The following is a 25,719-nucleotide window of genomic DNA, read 5'->3' as shown; positions in this document are numbered from 1 at the left end:
CAGGGCACCAGCTAGATAGATCGTGTTCACTAAACACTGCCTGGTACCCAGCACAGGTTTGGTTAATATTTGCAGAGTGGAAGATTGTTTGTGACTTGCACCCACTTGAAAGCAAAGCTCACACTTCCAAAGAGAGCTGACCTAGGGAGAACTTCACTAATTCAGTGGGTGCCCATGTGCCAAGCACTATACTAAGATGCTTGTTGAGGAACACAAGATGGCGAGAGAAGGTCCGTGCCCCCAGAGAAGCCTGCTGTCTGATGGGAAAGCAGACATGTGGGCAGCAAACTGGAATCAGGGCTGTGATGAGGTATAATCAAGGTGCCATTGGAGTGATGGATTTCCACTTGGGAAGGAGGGGTGTGGGTATCATTTGAGAAACCTTCAGGTTGGGCCTTCAGTTAGACCTTGATGAGAAGTAGCTTACTAAAGAGGGAGGAGCCAAAGCCCTGATTTCCCTTCTCTGCCCTCTACTGTGCTCTCTGCACCTCTTCTGTGTCACAAAGGCCCCTCTCACCACCCATCTTGCTGGTCCCCACCTTATGCAGAATGGGGATGACTGACATGCCCCTGTCTCCCATCTCTGAGCTGTGAACACCTAGCCACCCCATTCTCTCCTATTTACCTCAGAAGTTCCTGGGATTCCACAGGTAGACTCAGCCCCATTGGGGCCTTGGGTTTGGGTAGACGTGAAAGGATTTACTTTGGTCATTAGCCACCAAGAAGCCTACTAAGGAGTGACTGCCTCATCTACATGCCTGGAAACCCAAACACAAGGACTTATCAAGCCCTACGGGGCTCTGAGGACACCACAGAGAACAAGACCCATGGAAATCCCTTCCTTCACGGAGCTTAGCTGCTAACAGAGAGCAACAGATGATCAAGAATAATGATGATGCAGTATATCAGATGGTGGTGAAGATTAGAGAAAACAAGCTGGGGATAGGAAATACGGGAGAGAGAGGGGCTGCAATTTTAAATAGGCTCCTCAGAGAAGCCTCAGTGAGAAGGTAACATTTGAACAAATACTCGAAGGAGCTGAGAGAGTAAACAGTGGATCTCTAGGGAAAGAACATTCCAGGTAGAGGGACCAGTCAATCCCATGGCTCTGAGGTGGGACCAGAATGGCTGGAGCTGAGTGAGCTCAGAGACAGGGAAGGATGAGACAGGGCAGCCTAAGTGGCTAACCCAACCCCCCACAGGTCCTTGTAATGACCTTGGCTTTCCCTTTGACCTGGGGAGCCACTGCAGGATTTTGCCCAGAGGAGTGACATGATCTGATTGATCACTAAGGATACTGGCATGAGACCAGCCTGGGAGACAGAGAGGTCAAGGTGGAAAGGGAGACTGGGGAGTAGACCAGCAGGATGGTTGCTGGGCCTAGGAGGGGAGGAAAGAAAGGGGTCAGCTTCTGAAATATTTTGGAGGTGGAGGTACCAAGTTTGCTGATGGATAGCACGTGGGCTGTGAGGGAAAGAGAGGAACCCAAGCTGACCCCAAGGGCAGTGTTTGCTTATGACCACATCCGTTTCATTGCAAGCCTTCTCAGTGTTGATGGCCCCTCTGACTTGAGTCTCTGCTTCCAGAAAAAAAAAAAAAAAAAGCAATGAATAAACAGGAGGAACTGCTGCACTTTTGCTTTTTAAGCTACCTGCCAAGTCCTAGACTTCAAAGACGGAGACAGGAAAGGCAAAACTGAAAACACAAAAATAGATGTAAAAACACTATAAGTTTTCCCTTCTGTTTCATTTTTTCTTTTCTTCTCCCAAGCCAAGGTCTGTTCACTGAGGTGTGTGTCCCTTTGCATCTATGTGCCTCTTTTGTCCCTTTGCGGAATCGCTGAGCCTTGGAAAGTTCTGCAGCAGCCAGTTCATCTGATCACCGACCCAAAGCGTCCCTTTGTAACACTGCCTGTTAAAGGCTTGGTGGGAAAGAGAGGAAGGAATTTCCAGGGACTGTTTTAATTAATTAACAGCAGAGCAGAAACAAAATTCATTCCCCTTGCGTGGACAGACCCACTGAAGGTTATTTTCCTGTGCCACTTGGGGCTTCTCTTTTATGTCTGGGGGATAGGGTCAAGGATTTTGATTTCTGATTGTTTTTCGAATTTGTTCTTAGTCCCACAAGATCCTTATGCTTCGATCTTTTATTCCGTTCCTCCCTCCCACCCCCTCCACACATGCTCCCCTGAGGACACTCAGCAGCCATTCTTTTGGAAATTTCAGAACAAGCTCAACTATATTAAAACCCTGTACTAGGTTTTGACGTAGGTGCCTCACGATTTGAGCAGAGTTTGCTATTTCTGAGATTTTAAGTATACAAATATCTGTCGCTATGTAAAAATACAACACTTTAAGGCTTCGCACCACAACAGAGTATGTTTTTTTTAAGGTTGCCTTAAAACATGTTAAAAATCGCTCCTTCCCTCGCTTTGAAAAGTACCCAAAAATGTCTTCATCCTCTATCCCCAGGCACAGAGCTACAATCGTCTCTGAAATCTGTCCCTGTGTGGCAGCTAAGAATGCCAACGTGCAGTCCATGCCTAAAATAGTCTATGGACGCAGCCCCTTTCCGGCCAAGGTCTCCCACACCTGAGGCTGCTGGACATCCATTCTGTTGTGAAAATCAATCTTTTTATTTTCAACACTTCATGGGAAGCATGTCCTGAGCATTTAATGTATGTCAGAGCATGTGCATTAACCTGATGCCAATTAGCCCCCTGAGCCGTCCGGCAGCTGTGTGAGAAGGGCGATCCCTGCTTTAAAATTCTGAGCCTGAGACACAGAGGAGTTAAAACCCCTCACACATCAGGAAGTGCTTTGGAGCGCACAGATCAGGGCACAGAAGTAATTCCTCCGTGAACTCTGTCCTCCCAATGATGGGGGAAAGCTGATCACCACCTCTCCATTTTCAGATCACAAAGGGATCGACGTTTAAAACACAGAATGGCAGTTCTATCACTGTGACCTCTCAATTTCAGGAAGAGGCAAAATGATCCTTTTCCTAATCAGTTTAGGAACTGACTTTGGAGGACTCCCTGGAACCCGAATAACACCGGTCCCACTAGGCTTAAATCATTGGGTCAGGGTACAGCTAATTCTCCAGGCTGGCATGTTGGGGTTGAGAGAAGAGAAGATGCCAACGATTTTCCTAAGGCAACTCAGGGCCATGTCACCCTTGCCCCTGTGGTTTTCGTTAGTTTGTTTTTCTTTTTCCTTTTGTTTACAGACTTCTTCCAATGCCAGCCATTATGATAAGCCCCTTGCACACATTTTCTCCCTGAAGCCTTGCATTTAACTCATGTGCCTGCCATTTTAATCCCTGTCCAACAGATGCAAAACCAGAGCTCAGGAATTTTGAGGAACTTTCCAAAACTCACCCAGCAGTCAGTGAAAGGGACAGGGCTTAAACCCAGATCTACCTGTCCAAAATTTAAGTCACGTCCAAAATTTAACCACAATACTGTGCTCTCCCCAACACACTTGTAGCCTAGCTGGTGTTCTCCCCAGTTTCTGGCATCAGGCTTGCCCAGGTCCTGAAGGTACCTTGTCTTCCTACCACGAGGCACAGAGGGTCACTTTGGGAATCACAGGTTCTGTGCTGGCTTCTGTCCTGGAGACCTCATGCCTACTCTTGTCTGCTTAGCCATCCTCATGACTTTTCTCAGGAAGTGCCCTGTGGCGATCCCTGGGGTGTCCGTTGGGCTGAAAGGAACATGCCTTACTTTGTCAGGCTCTGCCCCACCACCATCGAGAACCCCACCTGAGTGCTGAATTCTGAAGGTGGCATTTCAACTGCTGCTTTTCTAGAAACTCCTCTTTAAGAGAAAAATCCTTTTAGGCTGCAGAGGAATGCAGAACGGTAATCAGGTCATGCTAACTGGGACTAAGGTTGAATCAAAGAAGTGGAAGAAGTGAGGGAAAGGAGAGGTCCTAGCCAGCCTCCCCAACTTTCCTGGCTGCCCCTAGGGCTAAACCCCAAGAGAAAGCAAAGAGAGCCAACCCCTCCCACCTTTCAGCAGCTTAGAAAATCTCAAGTGTTGCTGCAGTGGGAAAAGTAGCGACACGCTACCTGGAAAGTCCTCGCTGACCTGTGAAAATGTTTGAGAACCTACGAAATCCCAAGTCTAGAATCTTTTCCTACCCTACACTCCCAGGCTTCCTTCAGAGGATTTGGGGAAGCCAGCCCATGAGTGGCAGGACCCTTCCATGCTTTGGGGTGCCTTTTATGATCATTTCCTTCTAGTCTACAGCTGAACAACACTCCTGTTCACCACACACAGTAGGGAATCAGCTGTTTCCTGTCAAGTATGTTCTCTGCCGTGATTCCTGACTTGGGGGCATTCCTTAGATTGGGTTGTTTCAGGTTGTTTCTACAGGTTTATTTGTCTCATCTTCTGAATGCTTTCCTGCTTTATTGTCATTTTTTTGTAATTGTTAAATGGCAATTACTGATCATCTTCATTTCACAGAGCTATAGACGTTTCTGAGTTCAAACAGTAACGCTGAGACCACTGAAGAGTTTCACTGCTAGAAGCGCCATCTTCCATGTTTCAGAACTTTCTTTCTCCATCTTCTGGGCTTTGTAGCAAATGAAGGAGGACCTCTTGGAGGTGTCTTCCACGAGCAGTCCCCCTCTTCGGGCTTATGGCTGCAGAGTATGAAGAAGCAGATAAGACTAGGTTTGGCAGCGAGGAGAGAGCCTGATGTTCACGCTGCCAACCTCCAGGCAGTCCTGCCTGCCTCCTCCTTCCTTGAACCCCTTTTTCTCTTCATTTTCTTAGTCCTTTCTTAGTCCCTTTCACCTCTACCTCCTCTTAATCCCCAGCCTTTCTTTTATTTCCCCTTTTCTTCCCAGAGTTTCCCTCAGAAATTAGATAAAAACAGCTGAATTCAAAATACCTTCCAGCATGGAGATTCTAACACTGACCTTCTGCCTCCCTCAGGGACGGACATCGTGCCTGTCGCCTCATCCTTCTTTCTCACTCCTCGTGAAGCCCAAGCCACGTGCCGACCTCCTTGGCTCTGTGTTACATTTCCTTTCCTGTTTCCCTCGAGAGGGTGCGCTCTGAGGCACGTTTGTCACTTTCACCGAGGCGCTCTCGTCCTAGATGCTGCCTTTGTGGTAGCAAGGTGTCTGGGCTTGGGACTCATGGAGCTTGGAAGCAGAAGGGGCTCCATCTGGTGTCACCTTCACCGTTGGAATCAGCTGGTCCCACTCTGGCTTCCAACTCCTGTCATCCCTGCCCAGTCACACAAGTCACCACTGTGACGACACCCCGTGACTTCCACCTGAGAGGAGGGGAGGCTCAGCGGATGCCAACCTGGTGTGTCCCATCCCAGGAAAAGAGACCTTCTCGAGAGAAACATCTGGGTTTGGGTGTGGTTTGGTTCAGTTTGGGTCTAACTAGAAAAGTAAAATGAGCTCCCCCCGTTAGTATGCTGCTAGAGAATTCAGCCAACACAAATGCCTATGGAGAAAATTGTAGAAGTTGTGATACCCTGAAGGGACTCAGCCCATCTGAATCTAGGCAAGAAACAGTCTGTTTAAAATGAGGCTCCTTGTACCTTAAATGTTCTGGTGGGGGGCAGGCCGGCAGGAGGAGGGGATCAAGGATTAAAAGAGAAAGCAAAACGGGCTACGTTTCACTAATTTCTGCATTTTTGCATGCTTTTTTTTTTCCTGTGCCTGTTGCATGCATTTAACCATTAATTATGTCAGTAATGGAGAAGAAATTGTTTTACTTGTGGCATAGCTGTTTGAAATGATGATTTTGAGAACTTGGAGTATTTTTCCAGCACCTTTCCCTAAGCGGCTCATCGCTGACAGACTTTATTGGCTGCGCTCAGTTGATCGTTCTTTGCCCTAAATCCCCAGGTGGAAGCAGTTGCCTCCTTGATGCTTTAATTGCAGCTGACTCAGCTAATTCAGAAACTTGGGATGGATCCTCCCAGCTCGTTTAGAAATTTCAATGTTGATTAAGATAGATGTTGGAAACCAAAGTCAACTCAAAGGCCCCCTGGACTTGGCTTTCCGGGGATGAAAGCCAGTTCTGAGATGGACATTTAAGGGCTGTGTCTTCAGCGCAGCTCTGTGTCTTTGGACCTGTTTTGGATCTCAGCAGGAGGGGGAGTTTTAGGGATGACCGGTGCCTTCGTTTATTTTGTAAGCAAGCGGGAGGGAGGGTAGAGGTCCAAGTCCAACCTTCCATCTGTGGTCTGGCTGCTTGAGATTCTCAACAGAGATTTGGGCTAAAGTAATCCACAAAGGTAAGAGTGGGACACGGGGCCTTTGGGTTGAGCATGCAGTTGTGGAAGCCACAGGCCTGTTGGGCGGGTGCTTTGCCATTTTCCGCGAGCCCCTCTCTTTATCTTCCTCCTCATTGTGTCTCCTTTCCACTGCTTTCTCTTGCTTCAGGAAGGTTCAGAGAAAAGGCTTCTATTCTCCACAAGATTGCCAAGAAGAAATGCCAGGTGGATGAGAATGAGAGGCAGAACGGGGCTGCCAACCACGTGGGTAAGTACAGAGAAACTTGTATCCCGTGACTTTCCCGGAGCACACGGAGGGGAGTAGGGAGGCAGGACCCAGCGTGGGCCCCCTTGACTCGGTGCAGACCCCCAACTCTGCAACTCAGCCCATTTCTGGGTGTCCGCAAGAGCCCATTTCCCCTGGGGGGGGTACAGGGCGTAAATGGACCCAGTCTGTCACCTACCCTAGGGGAACTCCAAGAAGAGAAAAATGATTCTCTAAGGAACCCAAAGTAAAACCAGCTTCTACCCAGGCATTTTCCTTGAAGAGTAAAAAAATCACTTTTCAGGAATCCCACAGAAAGAAGACACACAGACACCTCTCATTTAATGTTTCACAAAAGGTGCGAGTATCATTTCTGAGATTCTCGCCTGCTAACCAGATACTTACCCGTTATACTTGGGACATGGTCCATGCCACACCCACTAAGTTAGCAGCCGGTTCACTTAGTCACTCCTAAACTGAGTGAGGGGGTCCCTTCAAGGCAACACCACCTCTCCTCTCTCAAGAATTCAGCAATAGCAGTCCAGGTCTCTTTGGGCTGACTTTTTCTGAGTTCCTGTGTGAACCAGATCGTGACATTCAGACATCTTATTTTAACTTGGAACATGATGTTCCTCCTGTCTGCAACTATAATTTAACTCACTAATTCTAAATTCAGACTAAATTTAACCTAATCTGGATCTCTGCTACAAACGATGCTATTGCCCAAGAAACTGCAATGATCTGCAGACAAAATGCAACAGGGTTGCCCTTAAAATACGGGCCATTCCTAAGGAAGAGTTTATGCCTCGGGGCACCTGGGTGGCTCAGTCAGTTAAAGCCTCTGCCTTTGGCTCAGCTCATGATCTCAGGGTCCTGGGATGGAGCCCTGCAGTGGGCTCTCCGTTCAGCGGCAAGTCTGCTTCTCCCTCTCCCTCTGTGATTGCTTTCACTCTCTCTGAAATAAATAACATTTAAAAAGAAGAAGAAGAAGAGTTTCTGCCTCTCCTGTTGGCCTGACTTCTGGCTCCCGGAAGATCTTTGGCCAAGAAACAGTCAAAATTCTATTGGGCATGAAAAGAAAAACTTGAGGGAAATAAGCGCAAGTGTTATATATTGTATGCAGGCTCTATTTCTTCTCCTCTGTTCATGTCTATTCTCAAAGATCTTAATTCCACTTTGGGACCTGATCATCCCTTTTGGTAGGGTCAGTCTTGGCCATTGTGGGCTGATCTCAATGTTGTCTCACTTCAGCTAACAGACACCCCAAAACCCAGTTTTAATATTTCCCCAGGTACCTGGTGTTTGTTATTTTTTCATAACTGGACCAAGCCTATTAGGGTGAGCTGGCAGAGCCCCACACAGCAGAACATCACATACGTAACAGTGTCACTATTAAAAACATGGAAAGATAAAATAAATCTGAGCTTCTGTGGCTTTTCATATTTTAATATATTTATGCCTCTGTATTCTACAGCTAAATACATGAATAAACAGAAACCCTTCCCTATGATTTCCAAAAGGTGGCCACTTCAAGCCCAATCATTTGTATGTAACTCTCAAAACACTTTCCAGTGATACAAATGTGTCGTCCTTCAGAAGTCACTAGAAACAAACATTCTGCACTCTGTGAGCGGCCCGATACCGCTCATATCTTATACTGACGAGCATGACGATACTCCCAGCAACCCGACGTTGACCGTCACGGCTTCATTGTCTCCTGAAATCCTAGATTTCCCCAGCACAGTCAGAAGGCCTAAGCACCTTTCTCTTTTGCTCCCACTGAAGTCATGGCAGGCCTTGGTGGTGCTGATCCCTGATCCCGGGAAGTGCTCCTCTCAGCCCCCAGAAGAAATCTACTAGTGCCGGGCAGTTACTGTAATCGGGAGAGGTTGTTGCTTGCTTGCTCTGTGCCAGCTCTGCGCCAAGTGCTTTGTGTGCATGTTGTTATCTCATCATCGCAGGCATACCCTTTGATTGCTGTATTGTTGTTAGCAGTATTAGCTCCTCCCCCCAGGTTCACAAGCGAGGAAGCTGAATCTCAGAGAAGTTTCGGTACTCGCTCGGCGTCCCACAGCATAAGCAGTAGAACCGGAGTAAAGAGCCCAGGCTGGTCTGTGATGCCCAGTGTCAGAGAGTCCCAGGGCTTCACCATGATCCTGGAGGCACTTCTCAACTCCCAGAAGGAGACTGGAATCTGTACCTGCTGACCTGTGGCTCGTGCCAGGGAGACGTTACCCCTCACTTAGGAGTGACAGAGGTTTCCCTCTGTTTCTCGTTCACCTTCCCCTCGCCTTGCTTGTGATAGGATGCCCAGGTGTAGGATGGGCTGAATAGCGCTCTCCAGGCATTGAGAAGGCCGGGCTCTTGAGCCTGCCCCTGCCACCCAGATATAGGCAGGGATGTATACTCAACGAGCCTAGAGAATTAGAGCTGGAAGCAGTGGGCCCTAAGGTCAACCAGTTGCACCCCCTCATTTTACGGATAAGGTTCCTAAACCCAAAGAAAGGAGATTTGCCTAAAGTCCCAGCCTAATAATGGCAGAGCAAAGCCTTGGACCCAAGGCTCCTGGGCCCTAGCCAATAAATATCCTTTCCAGAATGTCATATAGAAGAAAAGATCCTACAGTAAACATTCATGGAAAAAAAAATATATGTATATATATATATATATATATATACACACACACACACATATATATATGGAGATAGATAGATAGATAGATATGTATATATCTATCTATCTATCTATCTCCATCCATCCATCCGTCCAAGGGGGATAGTCCTAGGTATAAATATTAGTGTGTAGATTGAGTATGGTTTTGGTGAAAGAAAAAAGGTCTGTGTTCATGTTCTCGAATGGTTACTTGGTGACGTGCCTAATGTAGAAAATGCCCCCCAGCATTTTGAAAGGGGGCTCAAGATATAAGGCCGGACTGAGAAAGCCAGAGAGCTATTAAAGAGAGGAGGAGGACTGAAAACACCGAAAGGTACTGGGGAGAAGGTAAAAAATCCTTTGCTATTTGGTGCCACCCCAGCCTGGGTCTTACCACCACCCCTCAGAAACCACTGTCTTCTCTGGCCTAGCATTTCAGGACGTTCCGTCCCCTATGGCTCTTACCCCCACTGACTCCATTTGCTTTCTCTGTGTGTGTCTACGTTGTACCACAGAAAAAATCGAGCTCCCAAACAGCACAAGCACGGAGGTTGAAATGACACCGTCCAGCGATGCTTCGGAACCTGTACAAAACGGAAGTCTGTCCCACACCATTGAAGCTGCAGACGCCCAGGTACGGCTTTCTCCCCTTGCTCTTGATGTCCTAGCACCAGCAGCGCAGACCTTCCATTCTCCTCAGAGGCGCATGCTTCTGGGCAGAGCCGGTTCTCTTCGTGTCTGTGGCTCAGTACGGGCAAAGAGCCCCACGTGCATCAAGCTCTTTGTGCACTGAATGAATTCACACATTCTCTGAGCCGCTGCTTCTCAGAGTGAGATCGGTGGCCTCGTGCATATAATCCAGAGATCAAAATGCAGATCCCTAGGCTGTACTCCACACCTGATGAAGCAGCATCTTGGGGTAACGACATCCAGGAATCAGCCTTTTAAACTTGCCTCCCGGGGATTCTTGGTAAATGATGGCTGTTCGGTGCCTGTCGCGGTCTGATCCTTTCTCTGTGTCTTTAAGATCAAGGATAAGTAACCAAGGAACTCCAGCCAGTCACACCTTAGTTAACCCCCCTTTGCCTTCCCTGTCTCTGCAATTGAAATTAAACCGTACTCTGGCTGGTTCTGCCCTCCAGTGGTGCAACCGATAGAGAGCTGCTTGGCCTAATAGAATACTCAACCTTCTGCGTGCTCTGTGCCGTGGGTTTGGTACTGGCACTTTGCATATATTGCCTTTAAACCTCACAGCTGAAGGCGGAGGCCTTTACTTTCTGCATTTTAGAGGTGAGGAAGCAAAAGCAGGACAAGATGAAGGGCTTCATCAGGATTACCTATTCAGTAGTTAGCGGAGCTGAGATTCAGTCCCTGGTCCGTCTAAATAGAGTGCCGGGACTCTTGCCACCACACAGCACTGCCTCTGGACCACAGCTGCTCACAAAAGGAAGCAGAAACCCCAAAAGGAGGTGATGCTTGCCACATTTCTGGATCTCCACCGCACCGAGTGTATCAGGATTTCTTAGGTATAGAGGCCCAACTCACATTTACATCAGGCACCCTCGGTCCGCGTTTCTCAAACTTGAATGCGCTTGCAAAGCTCTTGGGGGATCCTGTTAAAATTCAGAATCAGACATGTCCTGTCTGGAGTGGGTCCCAGAGTCTGCAAAGCTAGCGAGCCCCCAGATGGTTCTGGCACTGCTCATCCAAGGACCTCACTTGGAATAGCACGGCTGTAAAGTTCATGGCCTACTTCTCTAGACAGAATTTTCCCGATGAGCCGAAAAGTTACATCGTGCCCACAAATAGAAGCCAGACTATGACAAATCTATTCCGGCGCTCTCTCCTCCTTTATGCCAGGATACACTCTGCAATGGAGCCTGCTCTTCTATGGGGGAAAACATGCTAATTATTGTCCATTGCCCTTATCCCCTAAAGGAATAGGCAAGGAAAGTCTCTTCGCTTGAAGGAAAGGGTAAAGATGTTGAGCACCTTTTTGTGTACCTGTTGGTCATTTGTAGGTCTTCTGTGGAAAAATATCTATTCAGGTCCTTTGCCCATTTTTTAATCTGGTTATTTATTTATTTTTCTACTGCGCTGTAGGGGTTCCTTATATAATTTGGATATTAGCACCTTACCAGATATATGGCTTGGCAAATGTTTTCTCTCATTCCATAGATTGCCTTTCTTCTTGTTGATGGCTTCCTTTGCTGTGCTTTCACAAAATATTTATCTACACCAAATGACTGTGTTGTGCACCTTAAATAGATATGATCTGTATTGGTCCATTACATTTCAATGACGCTGGAAAAGAAATAACGAAAGGAAATGATAAAGAAAGGGAGCTCCTTCTGCCCTATCTCCTCTGCCTTCTAGGCTCTCTCCCTTCTGCCCAGAGCCCTGCAGTCCCTTTGCATTAGCTCGAGGGTAAGCTGGCAGAGCAGCTTATGTCCCCGTGGATAAGCAGCATGTGGCAGCAGGAGGCGGGCCCCAAGGACATCTGGCTGCCCTTGGGGATGGCACAGTCACAGGTGTACGGAGGGCAGCGTCCTCATCGTGCCTCTCCATCTGGCTGGCAGAGGGGCAGCTGTGCCCCCCAACAAGGGAGCGCTTTGCTGCAGGGGAGGGAGAGAGCCCCGCCTGACCCCTCCCTGAGCAGAGCTGTGCCCCCAGATATCACATCGGGAAACAGGACAGATTTGTGCACCACCTCAAGGGCAAACAGATCTCCAAAGAGCCACCCGTGCTGGCCGCAGGACGGCCTGCTGGAGGCTCGCAGGTCCACCCAGAGTGAGTTACCTAATCTCGCTTCAGTGTCCCCATTGACAAATTAGAGATACTAACAGTGCCAACCTCGTTTGGGTTATTGGGAGAGTTGCATGAAAAAACATATGGGAAGGGGCACCTGGGTGGCTCAGTGGGTTAAAGCCTCTGCCTTCAGCTCAGGTCATGATCTCAGGGTCCTGGGATCAAGCCCCATGTCAGGCTCTCTGCTCGCAGGAGCCTGCTTCCCTCTCTCTCTCTTCCTGCCTGCCTCTCTGCCCACTTCTGGTCTCTATCTGTCAAATAAATAAATAAAATCTTTAAAAAAAAAAAAAAACATATGGGAAGCACTTAGCACAGAGCTAAATGCTGCAGTTTATATCATTGTATGCACACACTTACCATATACATCCCAGCCAAGGTGTTCCTGCTCGTTTGGGTAAAATAAAAATGTAATACATATAGGTAGAGAAGCTGCAGATGAACACACACACACACAGATGAATATATATATTCATACGAATATGTGTGTATGTGTGTGTGTGTGTGTGGTGTCTAAGCGTAGTCAGGATATAATAAGTAAATAAATAAACATTTGTGGTAAGTAAATAATTATAGCCCAGTGTGACTGCAACTCTGTGCAAAGTGCTGTGGGAGCCTGCCTGAGGAAGAAGTTGACACTCCCAAAAAATATAAAAGCTTCATGGAAGAGGTAACATTTGACTGGGTGTTGATGGGTGAGTAGGAGTTCGTTGCTCAGAGAAGGAAATGACAAGTGCAAATGTGTAAAACCTTAAGAGGGAAGTTCGTGTTTAGTGATGGGTGAGAAGGCCAGTGGACCTGGAGACCAGAGCAGAAAATGAGGAGGGAGGAAAGATCCACTAGGAAAGGTAAATGGGACTGAAACTCTTCAACTGTTCAATCAGAAAAATTTTAAGTGTTCATCTAATACGTGTCAGGCACCATGTTGGGCACTGGACATACCCACACGTTCCAGCAGACCAGAGAACTGGCAAATACAAACCAAGATATAGATGACCACAAGGGCCAACAAGAAAATTCAGCATGGTGGTGTGGTGATGACTATTGGAAGGCTCCTGTAGGTTGGGAGCTACGGGGAGGCCTCAATAAGGAAGTGGCATTTGAACTGAGGCTGAACTCCAAGGAGGGAGCCAAGCAAAGAGCACCCTCCCAGGCAGAAATGGGTTAGGCTTGTTCAAGGAACAGAAAAGTCAGTGTGGCTTATGGGTAGGGACCAGAGGGAGGGGAGGATGGTGACAATGAGGTGGGACAGGAGGGTCAAGCAGAGCTGCCTCACCTTGTAGACCATGATAAAGAAGTTCACGTCCTTCTAGGGTCACAATAAGCCACTGGAGGTTCCCATCTGTGATCTGCCCTTCTACAAAAATCCCTAGGCCTATGCTGCCATGTGGAGAGTGAATTTGGGGCAAGAGGGTTGTATACCAATAGTGGGGCAAAGGGGTCGCTGCAGGAGTTGAGGCTAAGAGCTGATGGTGGCATGGACCAGTGCAGTAGACATGAAGGAGCGTTGTGGATTGTGAAGGGCATTGTAGGCTCCACCAAGCACCCCGGACTTTACCCTGCCACAAGTGGGGAGCCACAGAGGTTTAAAGGAAGCCCTGTCAGTGTCGTAAGAGAGGAGCATAGTGCTTTCAAGTTGCTCAAGAGGGGCCAGAGTGAGGGAAGACTGGATACGGGGTGGCAAGGGAAGAGCCTCCCAGTTCAAGGTTCAGCAAACAATGATCCATGGCTAAATCTGGGCTCTAGCCTGTTTTAATTCAACCCGTGAGACAAGAATGTTTTTACATTTTTAAAGGTTTAAAAAAAAAACAGTAGCAGCATATGTGACAGAGACCATATGGACCACAAAGCCTAAAATATTTACTATCTGGCCCTTTACAGGAAAAGTTTGCCCACCCCTAGACCATCTGCAGTCTTAAAAAAAGAGAGAGAGAGAGAAAGAAAGAAAAAGAATGAGGAATTTCTTCATGTATTGATATGGAACGATCTTCAATATATGTTCAATGAAAAAGGCTTACTGCCAAATTGTACCCAGTCTAGGATATTTGTATGAGGGGAGAAAACAGAGGGAAATAACATATGTATTTGCTTGGGATGCTACCAATAAAAGTGGTTGTGCTCACTACCTCCTGAACCAGGGCCTGGATGGTGGAGAACCACAGTGGCAAAGAGTCTTTGCAGTATGCAGCTTTCTCTAGCTTTTAAATTTTGAACCCGTCAACTGTATCCCTATTCCCAAAAAAATGCAACAACAATAAAAATAATAATGGGTTAAATTAAAACAGAATCAGTATGGTTTAGTGGTTTAAGATCAGAGACTCTGGAGACAGACCACATGAATCCAAATCCCAGATCTGCCACTGACCTGCTCTGTGACTTTGGCCACCTAACTTAACCTCTCTGTTCTCCATTCTCCTCTGTGAAACATGGATAATAATCCAATTTCATAGCGTTGCTGTGAGGATAGAATGCTCTTGGAACAGTTCTTGGCATGTAGGAAACACTGCCTGGGTGTTTGCTATTATTAACAGTACTTAGTAAAACTTAAAAAATGGTATCTATCAAGGAACCCAGGTGCCAAGGCCTTAGACCAAGTATTGGCTGTGACAGGAATGGCAATGGCTGGATCTGAGAGCCATTTCTGAGGTGGCATTGAGCAGATCTGGCCCTAGAGAGGGAACAAGAAAGGAAGGTGCAGGTAATCCTGAGGTTGCCAGGCTGAAGTCACTGAGTGATGGGGTACGTTAGGGCTCGGACTCCAGAATCAGAATAAAGATGCAAAATCAGAATGTTCTGCCCGTCCCCCACCCCAAAGCACAGCTTCTCCAGAGATGATTCAGTGCCTTTATGGTGTTAGTTTCATCTGTTTCCCAGTTGTGTGTTTATCACACTACATGAAGAATGAGGTGTGGATCCTAACTTTATTCATGGAAATTATGAGCCCCGTGCACCACGCACACATTGCAGGTAATCTCCGGAGACTTGAGCCTGTCTCGTGTAATTAACCTGCTGTTTCAAAATCCCTATTTACAAGGGAACTAATTTTACATTGACACCTCATCTCTGAGAGCTTTCTCCAGTACAGGCTTGTACACTGGCAACGAAGAACATTTTTAAAATAGTCTCTTTTGCAGAGGGAGCCCCTTTGCAGGAGGTTTTCTGCTTCATTTATATGTTTTCTGGAACCAAGAAATAATTTGACTTGTAAACGGCTTAGTGCTAATTATCTCCTCCCGTGACTGCTGACACAATGCAGTCATTGCGTTAGAATCATCTAACACAGAACTGATCCGAGCTGCTGCAGAGAATTTGCCAAGCCTCCAAATTTGCAATGTCGGGACTTTAACTGGGTTCAGAAGACGATTAAAAGAAACAGTCTGGGGCGCCTGGGTGGCTCAGTGGGTTAAGCCGCTGCCTTCGGCTCAGGTCGTGATCTCAGGGTCCTGGGATCGAGTCCCGCATCGGGCTCTCTGCTCGGCAGGGAGCCTGCTTCCCTTCCTCTCTCTCTGCCTGCCTCTCTGCCTACTTGTGATCTCTGTCTGTCAAATAAATAAATAAAATCTTTAAAAAAAAAAAAAAAAAAAAAAAAGAAACAGTCTGTCCTGCCCAAGACCCAGCATTTTCGTACACTTTCCTTCTGCCAATCTAGACAACAACCAGGTGATGGTCCTTGGGCAGCTTGCTGTGTGAATCAGCCCAACCTCGATGCATTCTGGGGCTCAATGCACGACGTGGCAGAACCCCCTAAATACACGTTCATGATGACCGGGGCAGAAAGGGCAATGCCTTGCAAATGTCTTAGATTCGGCAATCTGAAAGTCTGACTTTTCTTTAATTGTGTCCTACGTGTTCACATATCGGGAGCTGGTTTTTTATATGTTGCAGCTTCTATTTCATTTTGCCTTGAAGATTTTGCTCTGTCCTTAGGGAAATCAGAATTGTCCTTGCTTTGGTGAAAAGTTGCACAACTGCACCAGTGGGCAAACAGAATTATATAAGAAAATTGAATTCCTAGGGGGAAAAAAAGATGTAGATAGGTAAACACTCAAGAATGTATAAGATGCATGCTTTTTTTCTTACTTGCTTTCTGTACACATAAATATCACCTTAGTGTGTTAAGCTTTTCTTTCCTCCTTTTGGGAACTGAGCCCTGATTTATTTCTCCCCAGTCTAGCATTGGCCTTTACCTAAGCTCAGGAGAGTTTTTAAGACCTGCTTTCCTGAAGCCTCATAGTGCTGATAAAGATGTCACAGTATTATGGGACTAAGAATGAGTAAAAAAAGATGATGAAGGCCAATTGTAATTTAAGATTTTTCTTGAAAAATAAGAGAAAGTGCATAAAATATCTCCTTTCCATTAAATGTGGATCTGTGAGGATGGCTAAAAAAAAAAAAAAAAAAGGCAGGGGCACCTGGGTGGCTCAGTGGGTTAAGCCTCTGCCTTCAACTCAGGTCATGATCCCAGGGTCCTGGGATCAAGTCCCACATCGGGCTCTCTGCTCAGCGGGGAGCCTGCTTCAACCCTCTCTCTCTGCCTGCCTCTCTGCCTACTTGTGATCTCTCTCTCTCTGTCAAATAAATAAATAAAATCTTTTTTTAAAAAGAGGCAGCAGTTAGTATGGGTTTTTCTTGTTGTTCTTTGGTTTTGGAGCTCCTTTGGGAGGCTTCATAATAAATTTTGGTCAAAAATGTTAGCTCGGGGGCACCTGGGTGGCTCAGTGGGTTAAAGCCTCTGCCTTCAGCTCAGGTCATGATCCCAGGGTCCTGGGATCGAGCCCCTCATTGGGCTCTCTGCTCCGCGGGGAGTCTGCTTCCTCCTCTCTCTCTCCCTACCTCTCCGCCTACTTGTGATCTCTTTCTCTGTCACATAAATAAATAAAATCTTTAAAAAAAAAATGTTAGCTCAGATAGGGGTTTCTAAGATGGCACCTAGAATCCCCATGATGTCTTCCTAAAATATTACCCTGAGTTAGCAAACGTTTATGTTCTCAGCCGCAGTGAGGTTTAACCGAGGGTTGAGAACCTTGAACATTCCTGTTATTCAAAGAGTGGGTATCTTTTCTCAGTGACTAAGGTGTAACAACCAGGTTCACCATTTTGAAAGTTTAAAAATAGCCAAGGGTCGTGTTTCCCCCATTGATGAGATTATTCAACCTCTTGGAACAGGAGGGAAGCATAATAAGACGATTCTGGCTCCCGAGAAATGCAGGCTTTGGTGGAAAGTGGGATATGTCTGTGTGCCTGATGCTGCCGGAGCACGGGGCAGGGCTGGGGGGAGATGCAAAGGCCCGACCGTGAAAGGAAAAGAACATCCAAAGATTCCCCATCTGGCTGGACTTTGTAAGCCCCACGCCATGTTGGAATTACAATTGCCTCAGGAAAGAAACTCATGAGTATCAGAGAAAACCCAGTACAAACTATTTTTTTAGAAAGTAGAAATTATAGTGTCTTACCTAACAGACCTTATTGCAGGAGTTCATTCCATTTCTGGAAGAAAGAACATTTTTTTCAAACCTAGACATATATTTATCTAAGGAAAAGTTGAGATCCAGTTTGTGTATCTGGTGACCTGAACAGTAATTACGAACTGCTTAAGATGCACCCAAAGGCCTTTCAAACACATTTTAAATGAAATTAAGATCAGACTTGAGTTTCTGACTTAATTTGAATATTGACAAAGAATTATATATTCTCTGAGAATCTTACTATTAATAACACCATTTGTCATTGTGCTTTCTGAAAGAGTTTGAAGAATGTCTATTAATCATGCACATAAAGTACATTAAAGGTTGACTATTAATAAAAGGGAAAAAACTCTATTACCTCCCTGGGAAAAAAAAAAAAAAACACTGACATTAATGTTACTGTTCCTATGAGTAACTCTATTCCATTCGATAGTAAAATGATGGGAATGATTTTTGAATTATTTTTTATGATTCTCCAGTAGCTTTTACGTTGACAAATCTTTTATGATTTGTATCAGCAAGATTTACGAAACCCATGAAAATGATACAAAAACAATTTATAACAGCAGTACAGAAAGCAATCCGTCTTGTCCATAGGTTGCACCTCGGAATTATTTGGGCAAAACGCAAAGTGAAGAAAAGCAATTGCATTCACCAGACTCTTGAGATACCATTTTATATTGCAATGAAATGGTTTCTTGGCTCTCAGAGAACTTGGTCTTCCAGACAGCTCCATCACTCACAGCAAGATCCTTTGAAAACTTGATTTCAATTCAAAGTCATGTAGAAGCAGATTATGGTTTTTTCTGGTTGCTGTTGCTGAGTGAAACCTTATCTTGTTTTTAATATGCTAAATTCTTGATGTTTGGGTTGGGTTTTCTTTTTTTAATTTTTCCATCTATATGTTAAAAAAACCATATGATGGTATTATAAGGGGAGCGAATTATTTCCTGCCTCTAGGTGGGCAAAGATTTATCACTTTTTTTTCTTTTAAGATTTTATTTATTTATTTCACAGAGATCACAAGTCAGACAGAGATTACAAGTAGGCAGAGAGGTAGAGAGAGAGGGAAAAGCAGGCTCCCTGCCAAGCAGAGAGCCCGATGTGGGGCTCGATCCCAGGACCCTGGGATCATGACCTGAGCCAAAGGCAGAGGCTTTAACCCACTGAGCCACCCAGGTGCCCCAAGATTTATCACCTTTTAAAAGAATTTGTTTGCTACTTAAATGTTAGCCCTGTTGGTTCAGGATGTCCACACAAAAGGCAGTATAAATGTCTCAGATGGTGCATCTTTCCAAAAAGGAGATGCTTTTGACTTGCCTCTTTTTGACTTATCTCCTTGGAAAAAGTGATAGAAACAGAAGATTAAAAAACAGAGTGGAGGGGCGCCTGGGTGGCTCAGTGGGTTAAAGCCTCTGCCTTTGGCTCAGGTCATGATCCCAGGGTCCTGGGATCGAGCCCCACATTGGGCTCTCTGCTCAGCGGGGAGCCTGCTTCCCTTCCTCTCTCTGCCTGCCTCTCTGCCTGCTTGTGATCTCTGTCAAATAAATAAAATCTTCTAAAAATAATAAAATAATTTTTAAAAAAAGAGTGGAGAGAATGAGGTATATTGTTAAGTATATATATATGCATATATATGTATGCGTATATATATGTATATATATATAAATGCAAAGACACTGAGAAACCAAGATAACAAAAGTAAAAGACTTTTTGAAAGACTCAAAGAATTAGTGAAAAGGTGATTTCAAAATAAATTACAGCAAGTGAACACAACGATTTATTTCAAAGCCAAAAAGCCTATTGAAAAAATGAGACATTGTTAAAAGATAAATATTCATATTGTCAGTGTGTGTAAGTCTGCTTGGACTACCATGACAAAATGCCATAGACTGGGTGGTTAAAACCACAGAAGTTTATTTTCTCACAGTTCTGGAGGCTCTAAGTCCAAGATCAAGGTTCTGGCCAATTCACTTCCTGGCGAGGGCTCTCTTCCAGGCTTACAGATGGCTGCCTTCTCTCTATGGCCTCCTATGGCCTTCCTTGTACACATAATGCAGGGTGGGGGGCACCCTCTGATGTCTCTTCTTACAAGAACATTCATGCTGTCAAGCTCAGGGACCCACTTCTTTGAGCTTATTTAACTTTAAGTAATTCCTTCAAAGTCCCATGTGCAAATCCAGTCACACTAGGGGTTAGGGCCTCAATGTATGAATTTTGGAAGGACACAAACATTTGGTCCATTATTTACAGTCAGTAAGGACTCATCTTAAGAGTGGAGTAAACAGTTTTTTCCAAATGCAGCTCTCTGGTTTTCCATCATTGAGATCTAACAGCTTTTCTTCTTCCAGACTATCCTGTTTTTATTCCCCTTTCAAAGAAGAATCTAGCAAAAGGCAAATGAGGTCTCCGTTAGCCATAGAACCCTCAGCTGACCCGTCCCAGAACTCTGAGTTTGCTTTCAAAATGAATCACAACGCACCTTCCTTGACAAATCCTGAACTACAGCTCTGGTGTCCCCCAAATTTATTTTTTCTTGTGTCACTTGGAGATTTTGAGTACAGATTTTTGGGTCTATGAGACCAAAATGATCCACAACCTAGTAATGAATATTTTTATAGGTTGATCTTTTTCATATGCGATGTTCTATTTCTGTAATAGATATAATGAAGGCCACTGGTATGTTGACCCCACTAACCGACCGATTAATTTAGGAAAAATGGAGAAGCAAATCACTTACCATCTGTCCCTGAGTCAGCCAGTATTTATGGGTGGGAGTTGGTCATAAATTTCTATTGCTCTTTCTACTTCTATTTAAGCCACCTAGTCTACTGCATTTTGGTATGTCAGACCAAATAGGCTAATACACTAACCATATGGATATTTATCCTTGAAGTATCTCATTCTTTAAATTTCTTTATTTGTTTGTTTGTTTTGTTTTGTTTTGGAGGTTAGAGAGGGAGAGGGAGAGAGAGAATCTCAAGCAGACTCCATGCTGAGCACAGAGCCCAAGGCACGACTCAGTCTGAGATCATGACCCAAGCCAAAATCAAGAGCTGATTGCTTAACCAACAGAGCCACCCAGACACCCCTAAATATCTCCTTTTTGAATAGATTTCCTTTGTAAAGCACTGGTGTGATTTGCTCTTACGAAATGGAAAGCGCTCTCTAGAACGTTGCTTGGGAGGGACCTTTTACTTGCCAAATAGTTGTTGATTTCAGAGACTTTCACTGTATTAAAATGTGACTGTACATTTTTGGCAACTTTACCTTTGAGAGTTCCAACTCTGCTATTGTTTTTAGCTCTGCACAAAACACAGAATCAAGGTGTCACAATATTTTGAGTCTTGCCATCTGCTTGGAAGCTTTGTTTCTGATAGAAAGTCTACTTACAGCCTACCTACTGAAAGAAAATAGCATTTTCTCCATCGAGCTGTGGAATTTTCCCTTTCATCCTACTTATAAAGGCCTTCTACTTAGTCATGTTACCTAAAAGGAAAATAAATTAGTTTGTTGACATCACCATAGTCAATGAATACTCAGTAAATGTTTGATGAATGCATAGATGGAGGAACAAAAATTTTTACAGTTTCTACTTTTATGTCAATTAATTGAATTACAGGATTTTATTGCTAGAAGTATCATAATTCACTTAGTCAGGCTTCTTTCTCCTAGATGTCTTGGAAGAAATTATTTTCCTAAACACTCAGTAACTGTTGATTATTATTTTTTATGTTCACTATGTGCCAAACACCATTTTAAGGAACCTCCATGAACTATCTCAGTTAATTTTATAACAGCAATCATGTTGTAAAAGACTTCTGGAGCAGAAGATTTATCTATAAATCCCTTCTCCAACAATTCCTTCATGGGTACGGTGCTTTCAAGATTCTTTCTCTCTCTCTCTCTGTCTCTCTCAGAGCCCCCCCACACACACACACATGCTGTACAGTGTGTGTGTGAGTATGTGGTGAATATTCTTCCCCTGAGGTTCTACAGGCCTTTTGAACGCTGAATCCTGGAGTCTGGAAATAACCTGCCTCCTATTTCAGTCCTTGCCAAAATCAGCCTCAAGAAAGTTTATTATTGTAAAGGGCTTAATCCATCTTCTCCGATGGCCCCTAGGCATTCATTTGAGAAGTAGCTAGGGCAAGATGATCCACAGTGATGAGAATCGGGGGTGGCATCAGGCCATGAAGAGCACATCAAATCTCCAGCCCTCATTTTGGCCCTTGCTGTGGCTTGGCTGTCAAGTCCCCCTCCCACCGCCATCACATGAAGCCTGGGCAAGATTTCAGTCCTTTTTCCTTGGACAGAGATTCTAAAGAACAAGTCTTTCTTCTTCACGTGTGTTGGAAGTTCTGCCATCCACGGATATCAGCCTCCATCTCATTTTTAAATTTGTACCTGGCACCTTGGAGATCGGACCCACAGAAATAGAGGCCCCTTCTATCCACATACCCCCAGATCTGCTCTTCGTTTCCCTTCAAAGCTGCCCTGGATATTACAACAAGAAATGCCATGGCACGAATAGCTTAGAAACAACAGAAACATATCTCTCGCAGTTCTAGAGGCTGAGAAGTCCAAGATCAAGTGGCAGGTGATGGAATCCACTTCCGGGTTCATAAATGGCCATTTTGTTTACTGTGTCTTCACATGGCGGAAGCGGCCAGCTAGCTCCCTGGAGGCTCTTTTATAAGAACACTCTTATAATCACCTCCCAAAGGCCCCACCCCCAGACACCATCACACAGGGGAGTAGGACCTCAACGTGAATTTCAGAGGGACACAAACATTCAGTCTGCAGCAGTCTCGGAGAGAAGGAAAAGAATGCAACTAAGAACAGATGTTTCTGATCACCTTTTCCTAGCAATGTGGGCCATTAAACCACCAGAAATTAGTTGTAGGCTCAAGAAAATTAGGCACAATTATGTCAATTAAATGCTTGGTGCTGCCTATAGCTAACATTTCGCGTTGAATAGGTCAAATTTATTACAAATAAGGCTGGTATCACTGGGCATAGAACACATTTATTTTTTTATTTAACATACCTATTCTTTAGGAGTAAGGAAGGGAGGCAGTGTGAAATGGGGAAAGAGCCTTGAGCTGGGAGTAAAGAGGTAACTCGGACCTAGCCTCCAACCATGACCTCTCTTCAGCATACCACTTCATCCCAGGGCCTCATCCACCAAATGGGGTGGCGGAGGGGCTGGTCTCGATGGACCGGAGTCCTTTAACTCTGAAATTCAGGGCTCCTTCTCTTGGACCCTAAAGCTCCTAGCCTAACTGATCTCAGAGGGCTTGGATTGCAGCTTGTCTCTTGTGATCTAATAGTGTCCACACAATGAACGGAATAACCCAACTTCATGGTCAAGAAGGTGGCCCCACAGTAGAGCATCGCAGGGGAGGAGGAAGTTCTGCCTCACCAGGACGTGGATTTTAAGGGCTGCTGGGACCTAAAATGCAGTGAGGGGTACCAGGACCTGGTGCCTTACAGATCACACATAGTATATGTCCTTTGGCCGTTCCAGCATTTCCACTGGTTTGCCTAAGATCACACAGCTCATTAGTCTCAGAGGTGAGCTTCATGGCAGAAGGGAAGAGGGCTAACATGCATAGATCCCTAGGTCTCTACCGGGCACTCTGCCTCCTGGAGTTGCCGGAGAGTTACCATCCTCAGTCTGTAGATGAACGCCGCCCCATCGTCTAGACAATACGCATTCTATTAGCCCCTTTTTTAAAACCTTGTTGGGAATGCGGTTATTTTAATATTCTCGATGTGCCCACCCAGTTTCCTATCTTGGGCTGAGTGATGTTTTTCTGAATCTGTATTCCCACCCTCGGCCCCTCTCTCTGAGCCCGTAGGCGATTCCTAGCACGCCTCACGGTCTTTTGGTGAGCTTCGCCCCGTTTGGTCATTCATGTGCGCATCTGTGCAGCCGAACAACAGGGAGATAGAAACCTCTTTGCTTTTCCCAGATACAAATGACAGAAAGAGCAACAACAGCAAATATATTATGGACATTCTCTTTAAGGAAAAGCACAAACCACTGAAAATCTTAACCTTCACCCCACTTAACCATGGCCCAGTGCTTTAGAGTAATGAGTTCTGTTTTTCGTGGCCTTTTAAGGGCTGCCCTGTTATTCCCTCCAGCATCACGACACACGGAAGGGGCTCCCCGGTGAGAAGGAAGAGCACTCCTGAGAGCCGAAGGATGTCGTCCTTTTTTAGGGGAAAGAGGGGTGAGACGTTCACTTTCAACCCGAATCAAACCCCAACCGGGCTGAAATCTGGGCAGATCCAGGTGATTCTCAGAGATTGCTCCTTGCCACCTGGAGATAAGATGTTATCAGCAATCAGTAACACTGAGCTTGAAGATGGCCTACGTTCAGATGCCTCTCAGGTTTTCGTTTTAATTCTCTAATAGAAGAGATTGCATTAAAATGGGCTCCCCTTCACGCTGAAGTCTTGCACGGTGCCCTTCACAGACAAGAATAAGAAATTGGGATGCTCCCAGGAAATATTTTTCCAGCTGGAGAAGCAACCTCTGGACTGGTGGATCCAGCTCAGGCCCCTCTGTGGAAACCTGATGCCTCTTCTGGGACAAACCGTCCCTACCAGGCACGAGTAGAAATAGTATAAGGTATACATGCAAAGAAGCTAAAAAGATTCCCATGAGGGGCGCCTGGGTGGCTCAGTCAGTTAAGCATCTGCCTTCCGCTCAGGTCATGATCCCCGGGTTCTGGGATTGAGCCCCACATTGGGCTCCCTGCTGAGCAGGGTCTGCTTCGCCTTCTCCCCTCTCCCTCTGTGATCTCTCTCACTCTCTCAAATAAATAAAATCAATCAATGAAATAAGAAGATTCTCATTGTAGTAGGCCACAAATGGACAGGCTATGGCTCTCCTCCCATTTATGAGATAAATAAAAAATAACTTGTTGGTATCAGAGACCTCCTGTTCTCTTCTGTCTTTCCATGGCCAGACCTCCAGGGTCCAGGCTTCAGTCTTGATAAATGAATCCTAGAAGGTGATCGTGTAGTTGTCACTTAGGGTAACACTCTCTCTTTCTCTCTCTCTCTCTCTCTCTCCCTCACACACACACACATACATGTGCACACACATCCACACCCAGTTATCCAAATAATTCCATTCAGCCACTGAGAGTTCTAGTTGTAAGTCTGGCCTACCTCATTCTACTAAGATTCAAGGCTGCTTATAAAAATACTTCTGAGGAAAAGGATAAAATGAAGAATTTTGAGAAAATTCAGCACAAGATGTAAAGGAAAAGGAAAGAGTGGGACTGGAGGAAGTGAGACAGACCCCAGGGCTGTGATTAGTGGGTGGAGGCTACAAATTTGGCTCTGAAGTCCCCCGTGCAAAGCAAGAGGGAAAAATAGTGTCATTTGCCTGAGTCACAGTATTTCTGAGATTTTTCAACGTTTCTCAAAAGAAGCATGACTTTTCCTAGGACTGAGACGTGAAAGATATTTTCCTCTCTTGATTCCTCCTAAAGAGGACATTGCATTAGTCAGGGTAAGGTTCCACTGGGGGCAACCAAAAACCCAAGGAACACTGGCTTGAGTAAAAGAGAATTTTCAGTTTCTCCCAAGTCAGCATATGTAGCTCAGGACTAGAACAGCCCTTGACCGGTGTCAGGAACTCAGATCCTTTTGTAGTTTTTCTCCACTTCATGGTCCAACATGACTGTTAAAGCTCAAGCCAAAATGTTCCTATTCCAGCCGGCAGGAAGCAGAGATGAAGGACACACCTCCATTCTTTAAAGATACATCCCAGAGTTGCAGAGGATTTTTCTGTTGACCTCCCATTGGCCAGAACCTCATAGGGCCACACCTCATTGCAAGAGAGGCTGAAAACTGAGCCTTTATTCTGGGCCTAGATGAAAGTGTTCTTTCTAGCAACGATGCAGCTGGACAGTGTATTAGTTTGCTAGGGCTGCTCTAACAGATTACCACAGACTGAATGGTTTAAACAACAGAAACGATTCCTCACAGTTTGGAAGCTGGAAGTCCAAGATCAAGGTACTAGCAGCATTGTTTTCCTCTGAGGCCTCTCTCCTCGACTTGCAGATGGCTATCTTTTCACCATGTCCTCATATGGCCTTTTCCTCTGTGCACACAAGCCCCTGATACGTCTCTGCGTATCCTAATCTTTCATGAGAAAACCTTACAAGGACCCACCCCAATGGCCTCATTTTATCCGAAGGGCCCTCTCTCCAAATACAGCTGCATTCTGAGATATTGGGGTCAGGGAGTTCAGCAGAGG

The 25,719-nt window shown here is 45.5% G+C and overlaps 1 protein-coding gene across 2 annotated transcripts in view; it reads left to right on the top strand.

The window, feature by feature from the left end:
* The window catches only part of LOC111156631 (solute carrier family 24 member 2), a 239,662-nt gene that overhangs the window by 187,846 nt on the left and 26,097 nt on the right, over positions 1-25,719 (top strand). For both annotated transcript variants that reach the window (XM_022517640.1, XM_022517639.1), the window contains 2 exons: positions 6,418-6,516; positions 9,681-9,799. In XM_022517640.1, the coding sequence (XP_022373348.1) occupies positions 6,418-6,516; positions 9,681-9,799 (218 nt within the window). The remainder of the gene's footprint in view (positions 1-6,417; positions 6,517-9,680; positions 9,800-25,719) is intronic.

This window comes from Enhydra lutris, unplaced genomic scaffold (genome assembly GCF_002288905.1).
Source record: "Enhydra lutris kenyoni isolate GAN:26980312 unplaced genomic scaffold, ASM228890v2 scaffoldscaffold47, whole genome shotgun sequence".
In the NCBI taxonomy this organism is placed as follows: Eukaryota; Metazoa; Chordata; class Mammalia; order Carnivora; family Mustelidae; genus Enhydra; species Enhydra lutris.
The sequence above is the reverse complement of the archived record's forward strand: the minus strand, read 5'-3'. Positions and strand labels throughout refer to the sequence as shown.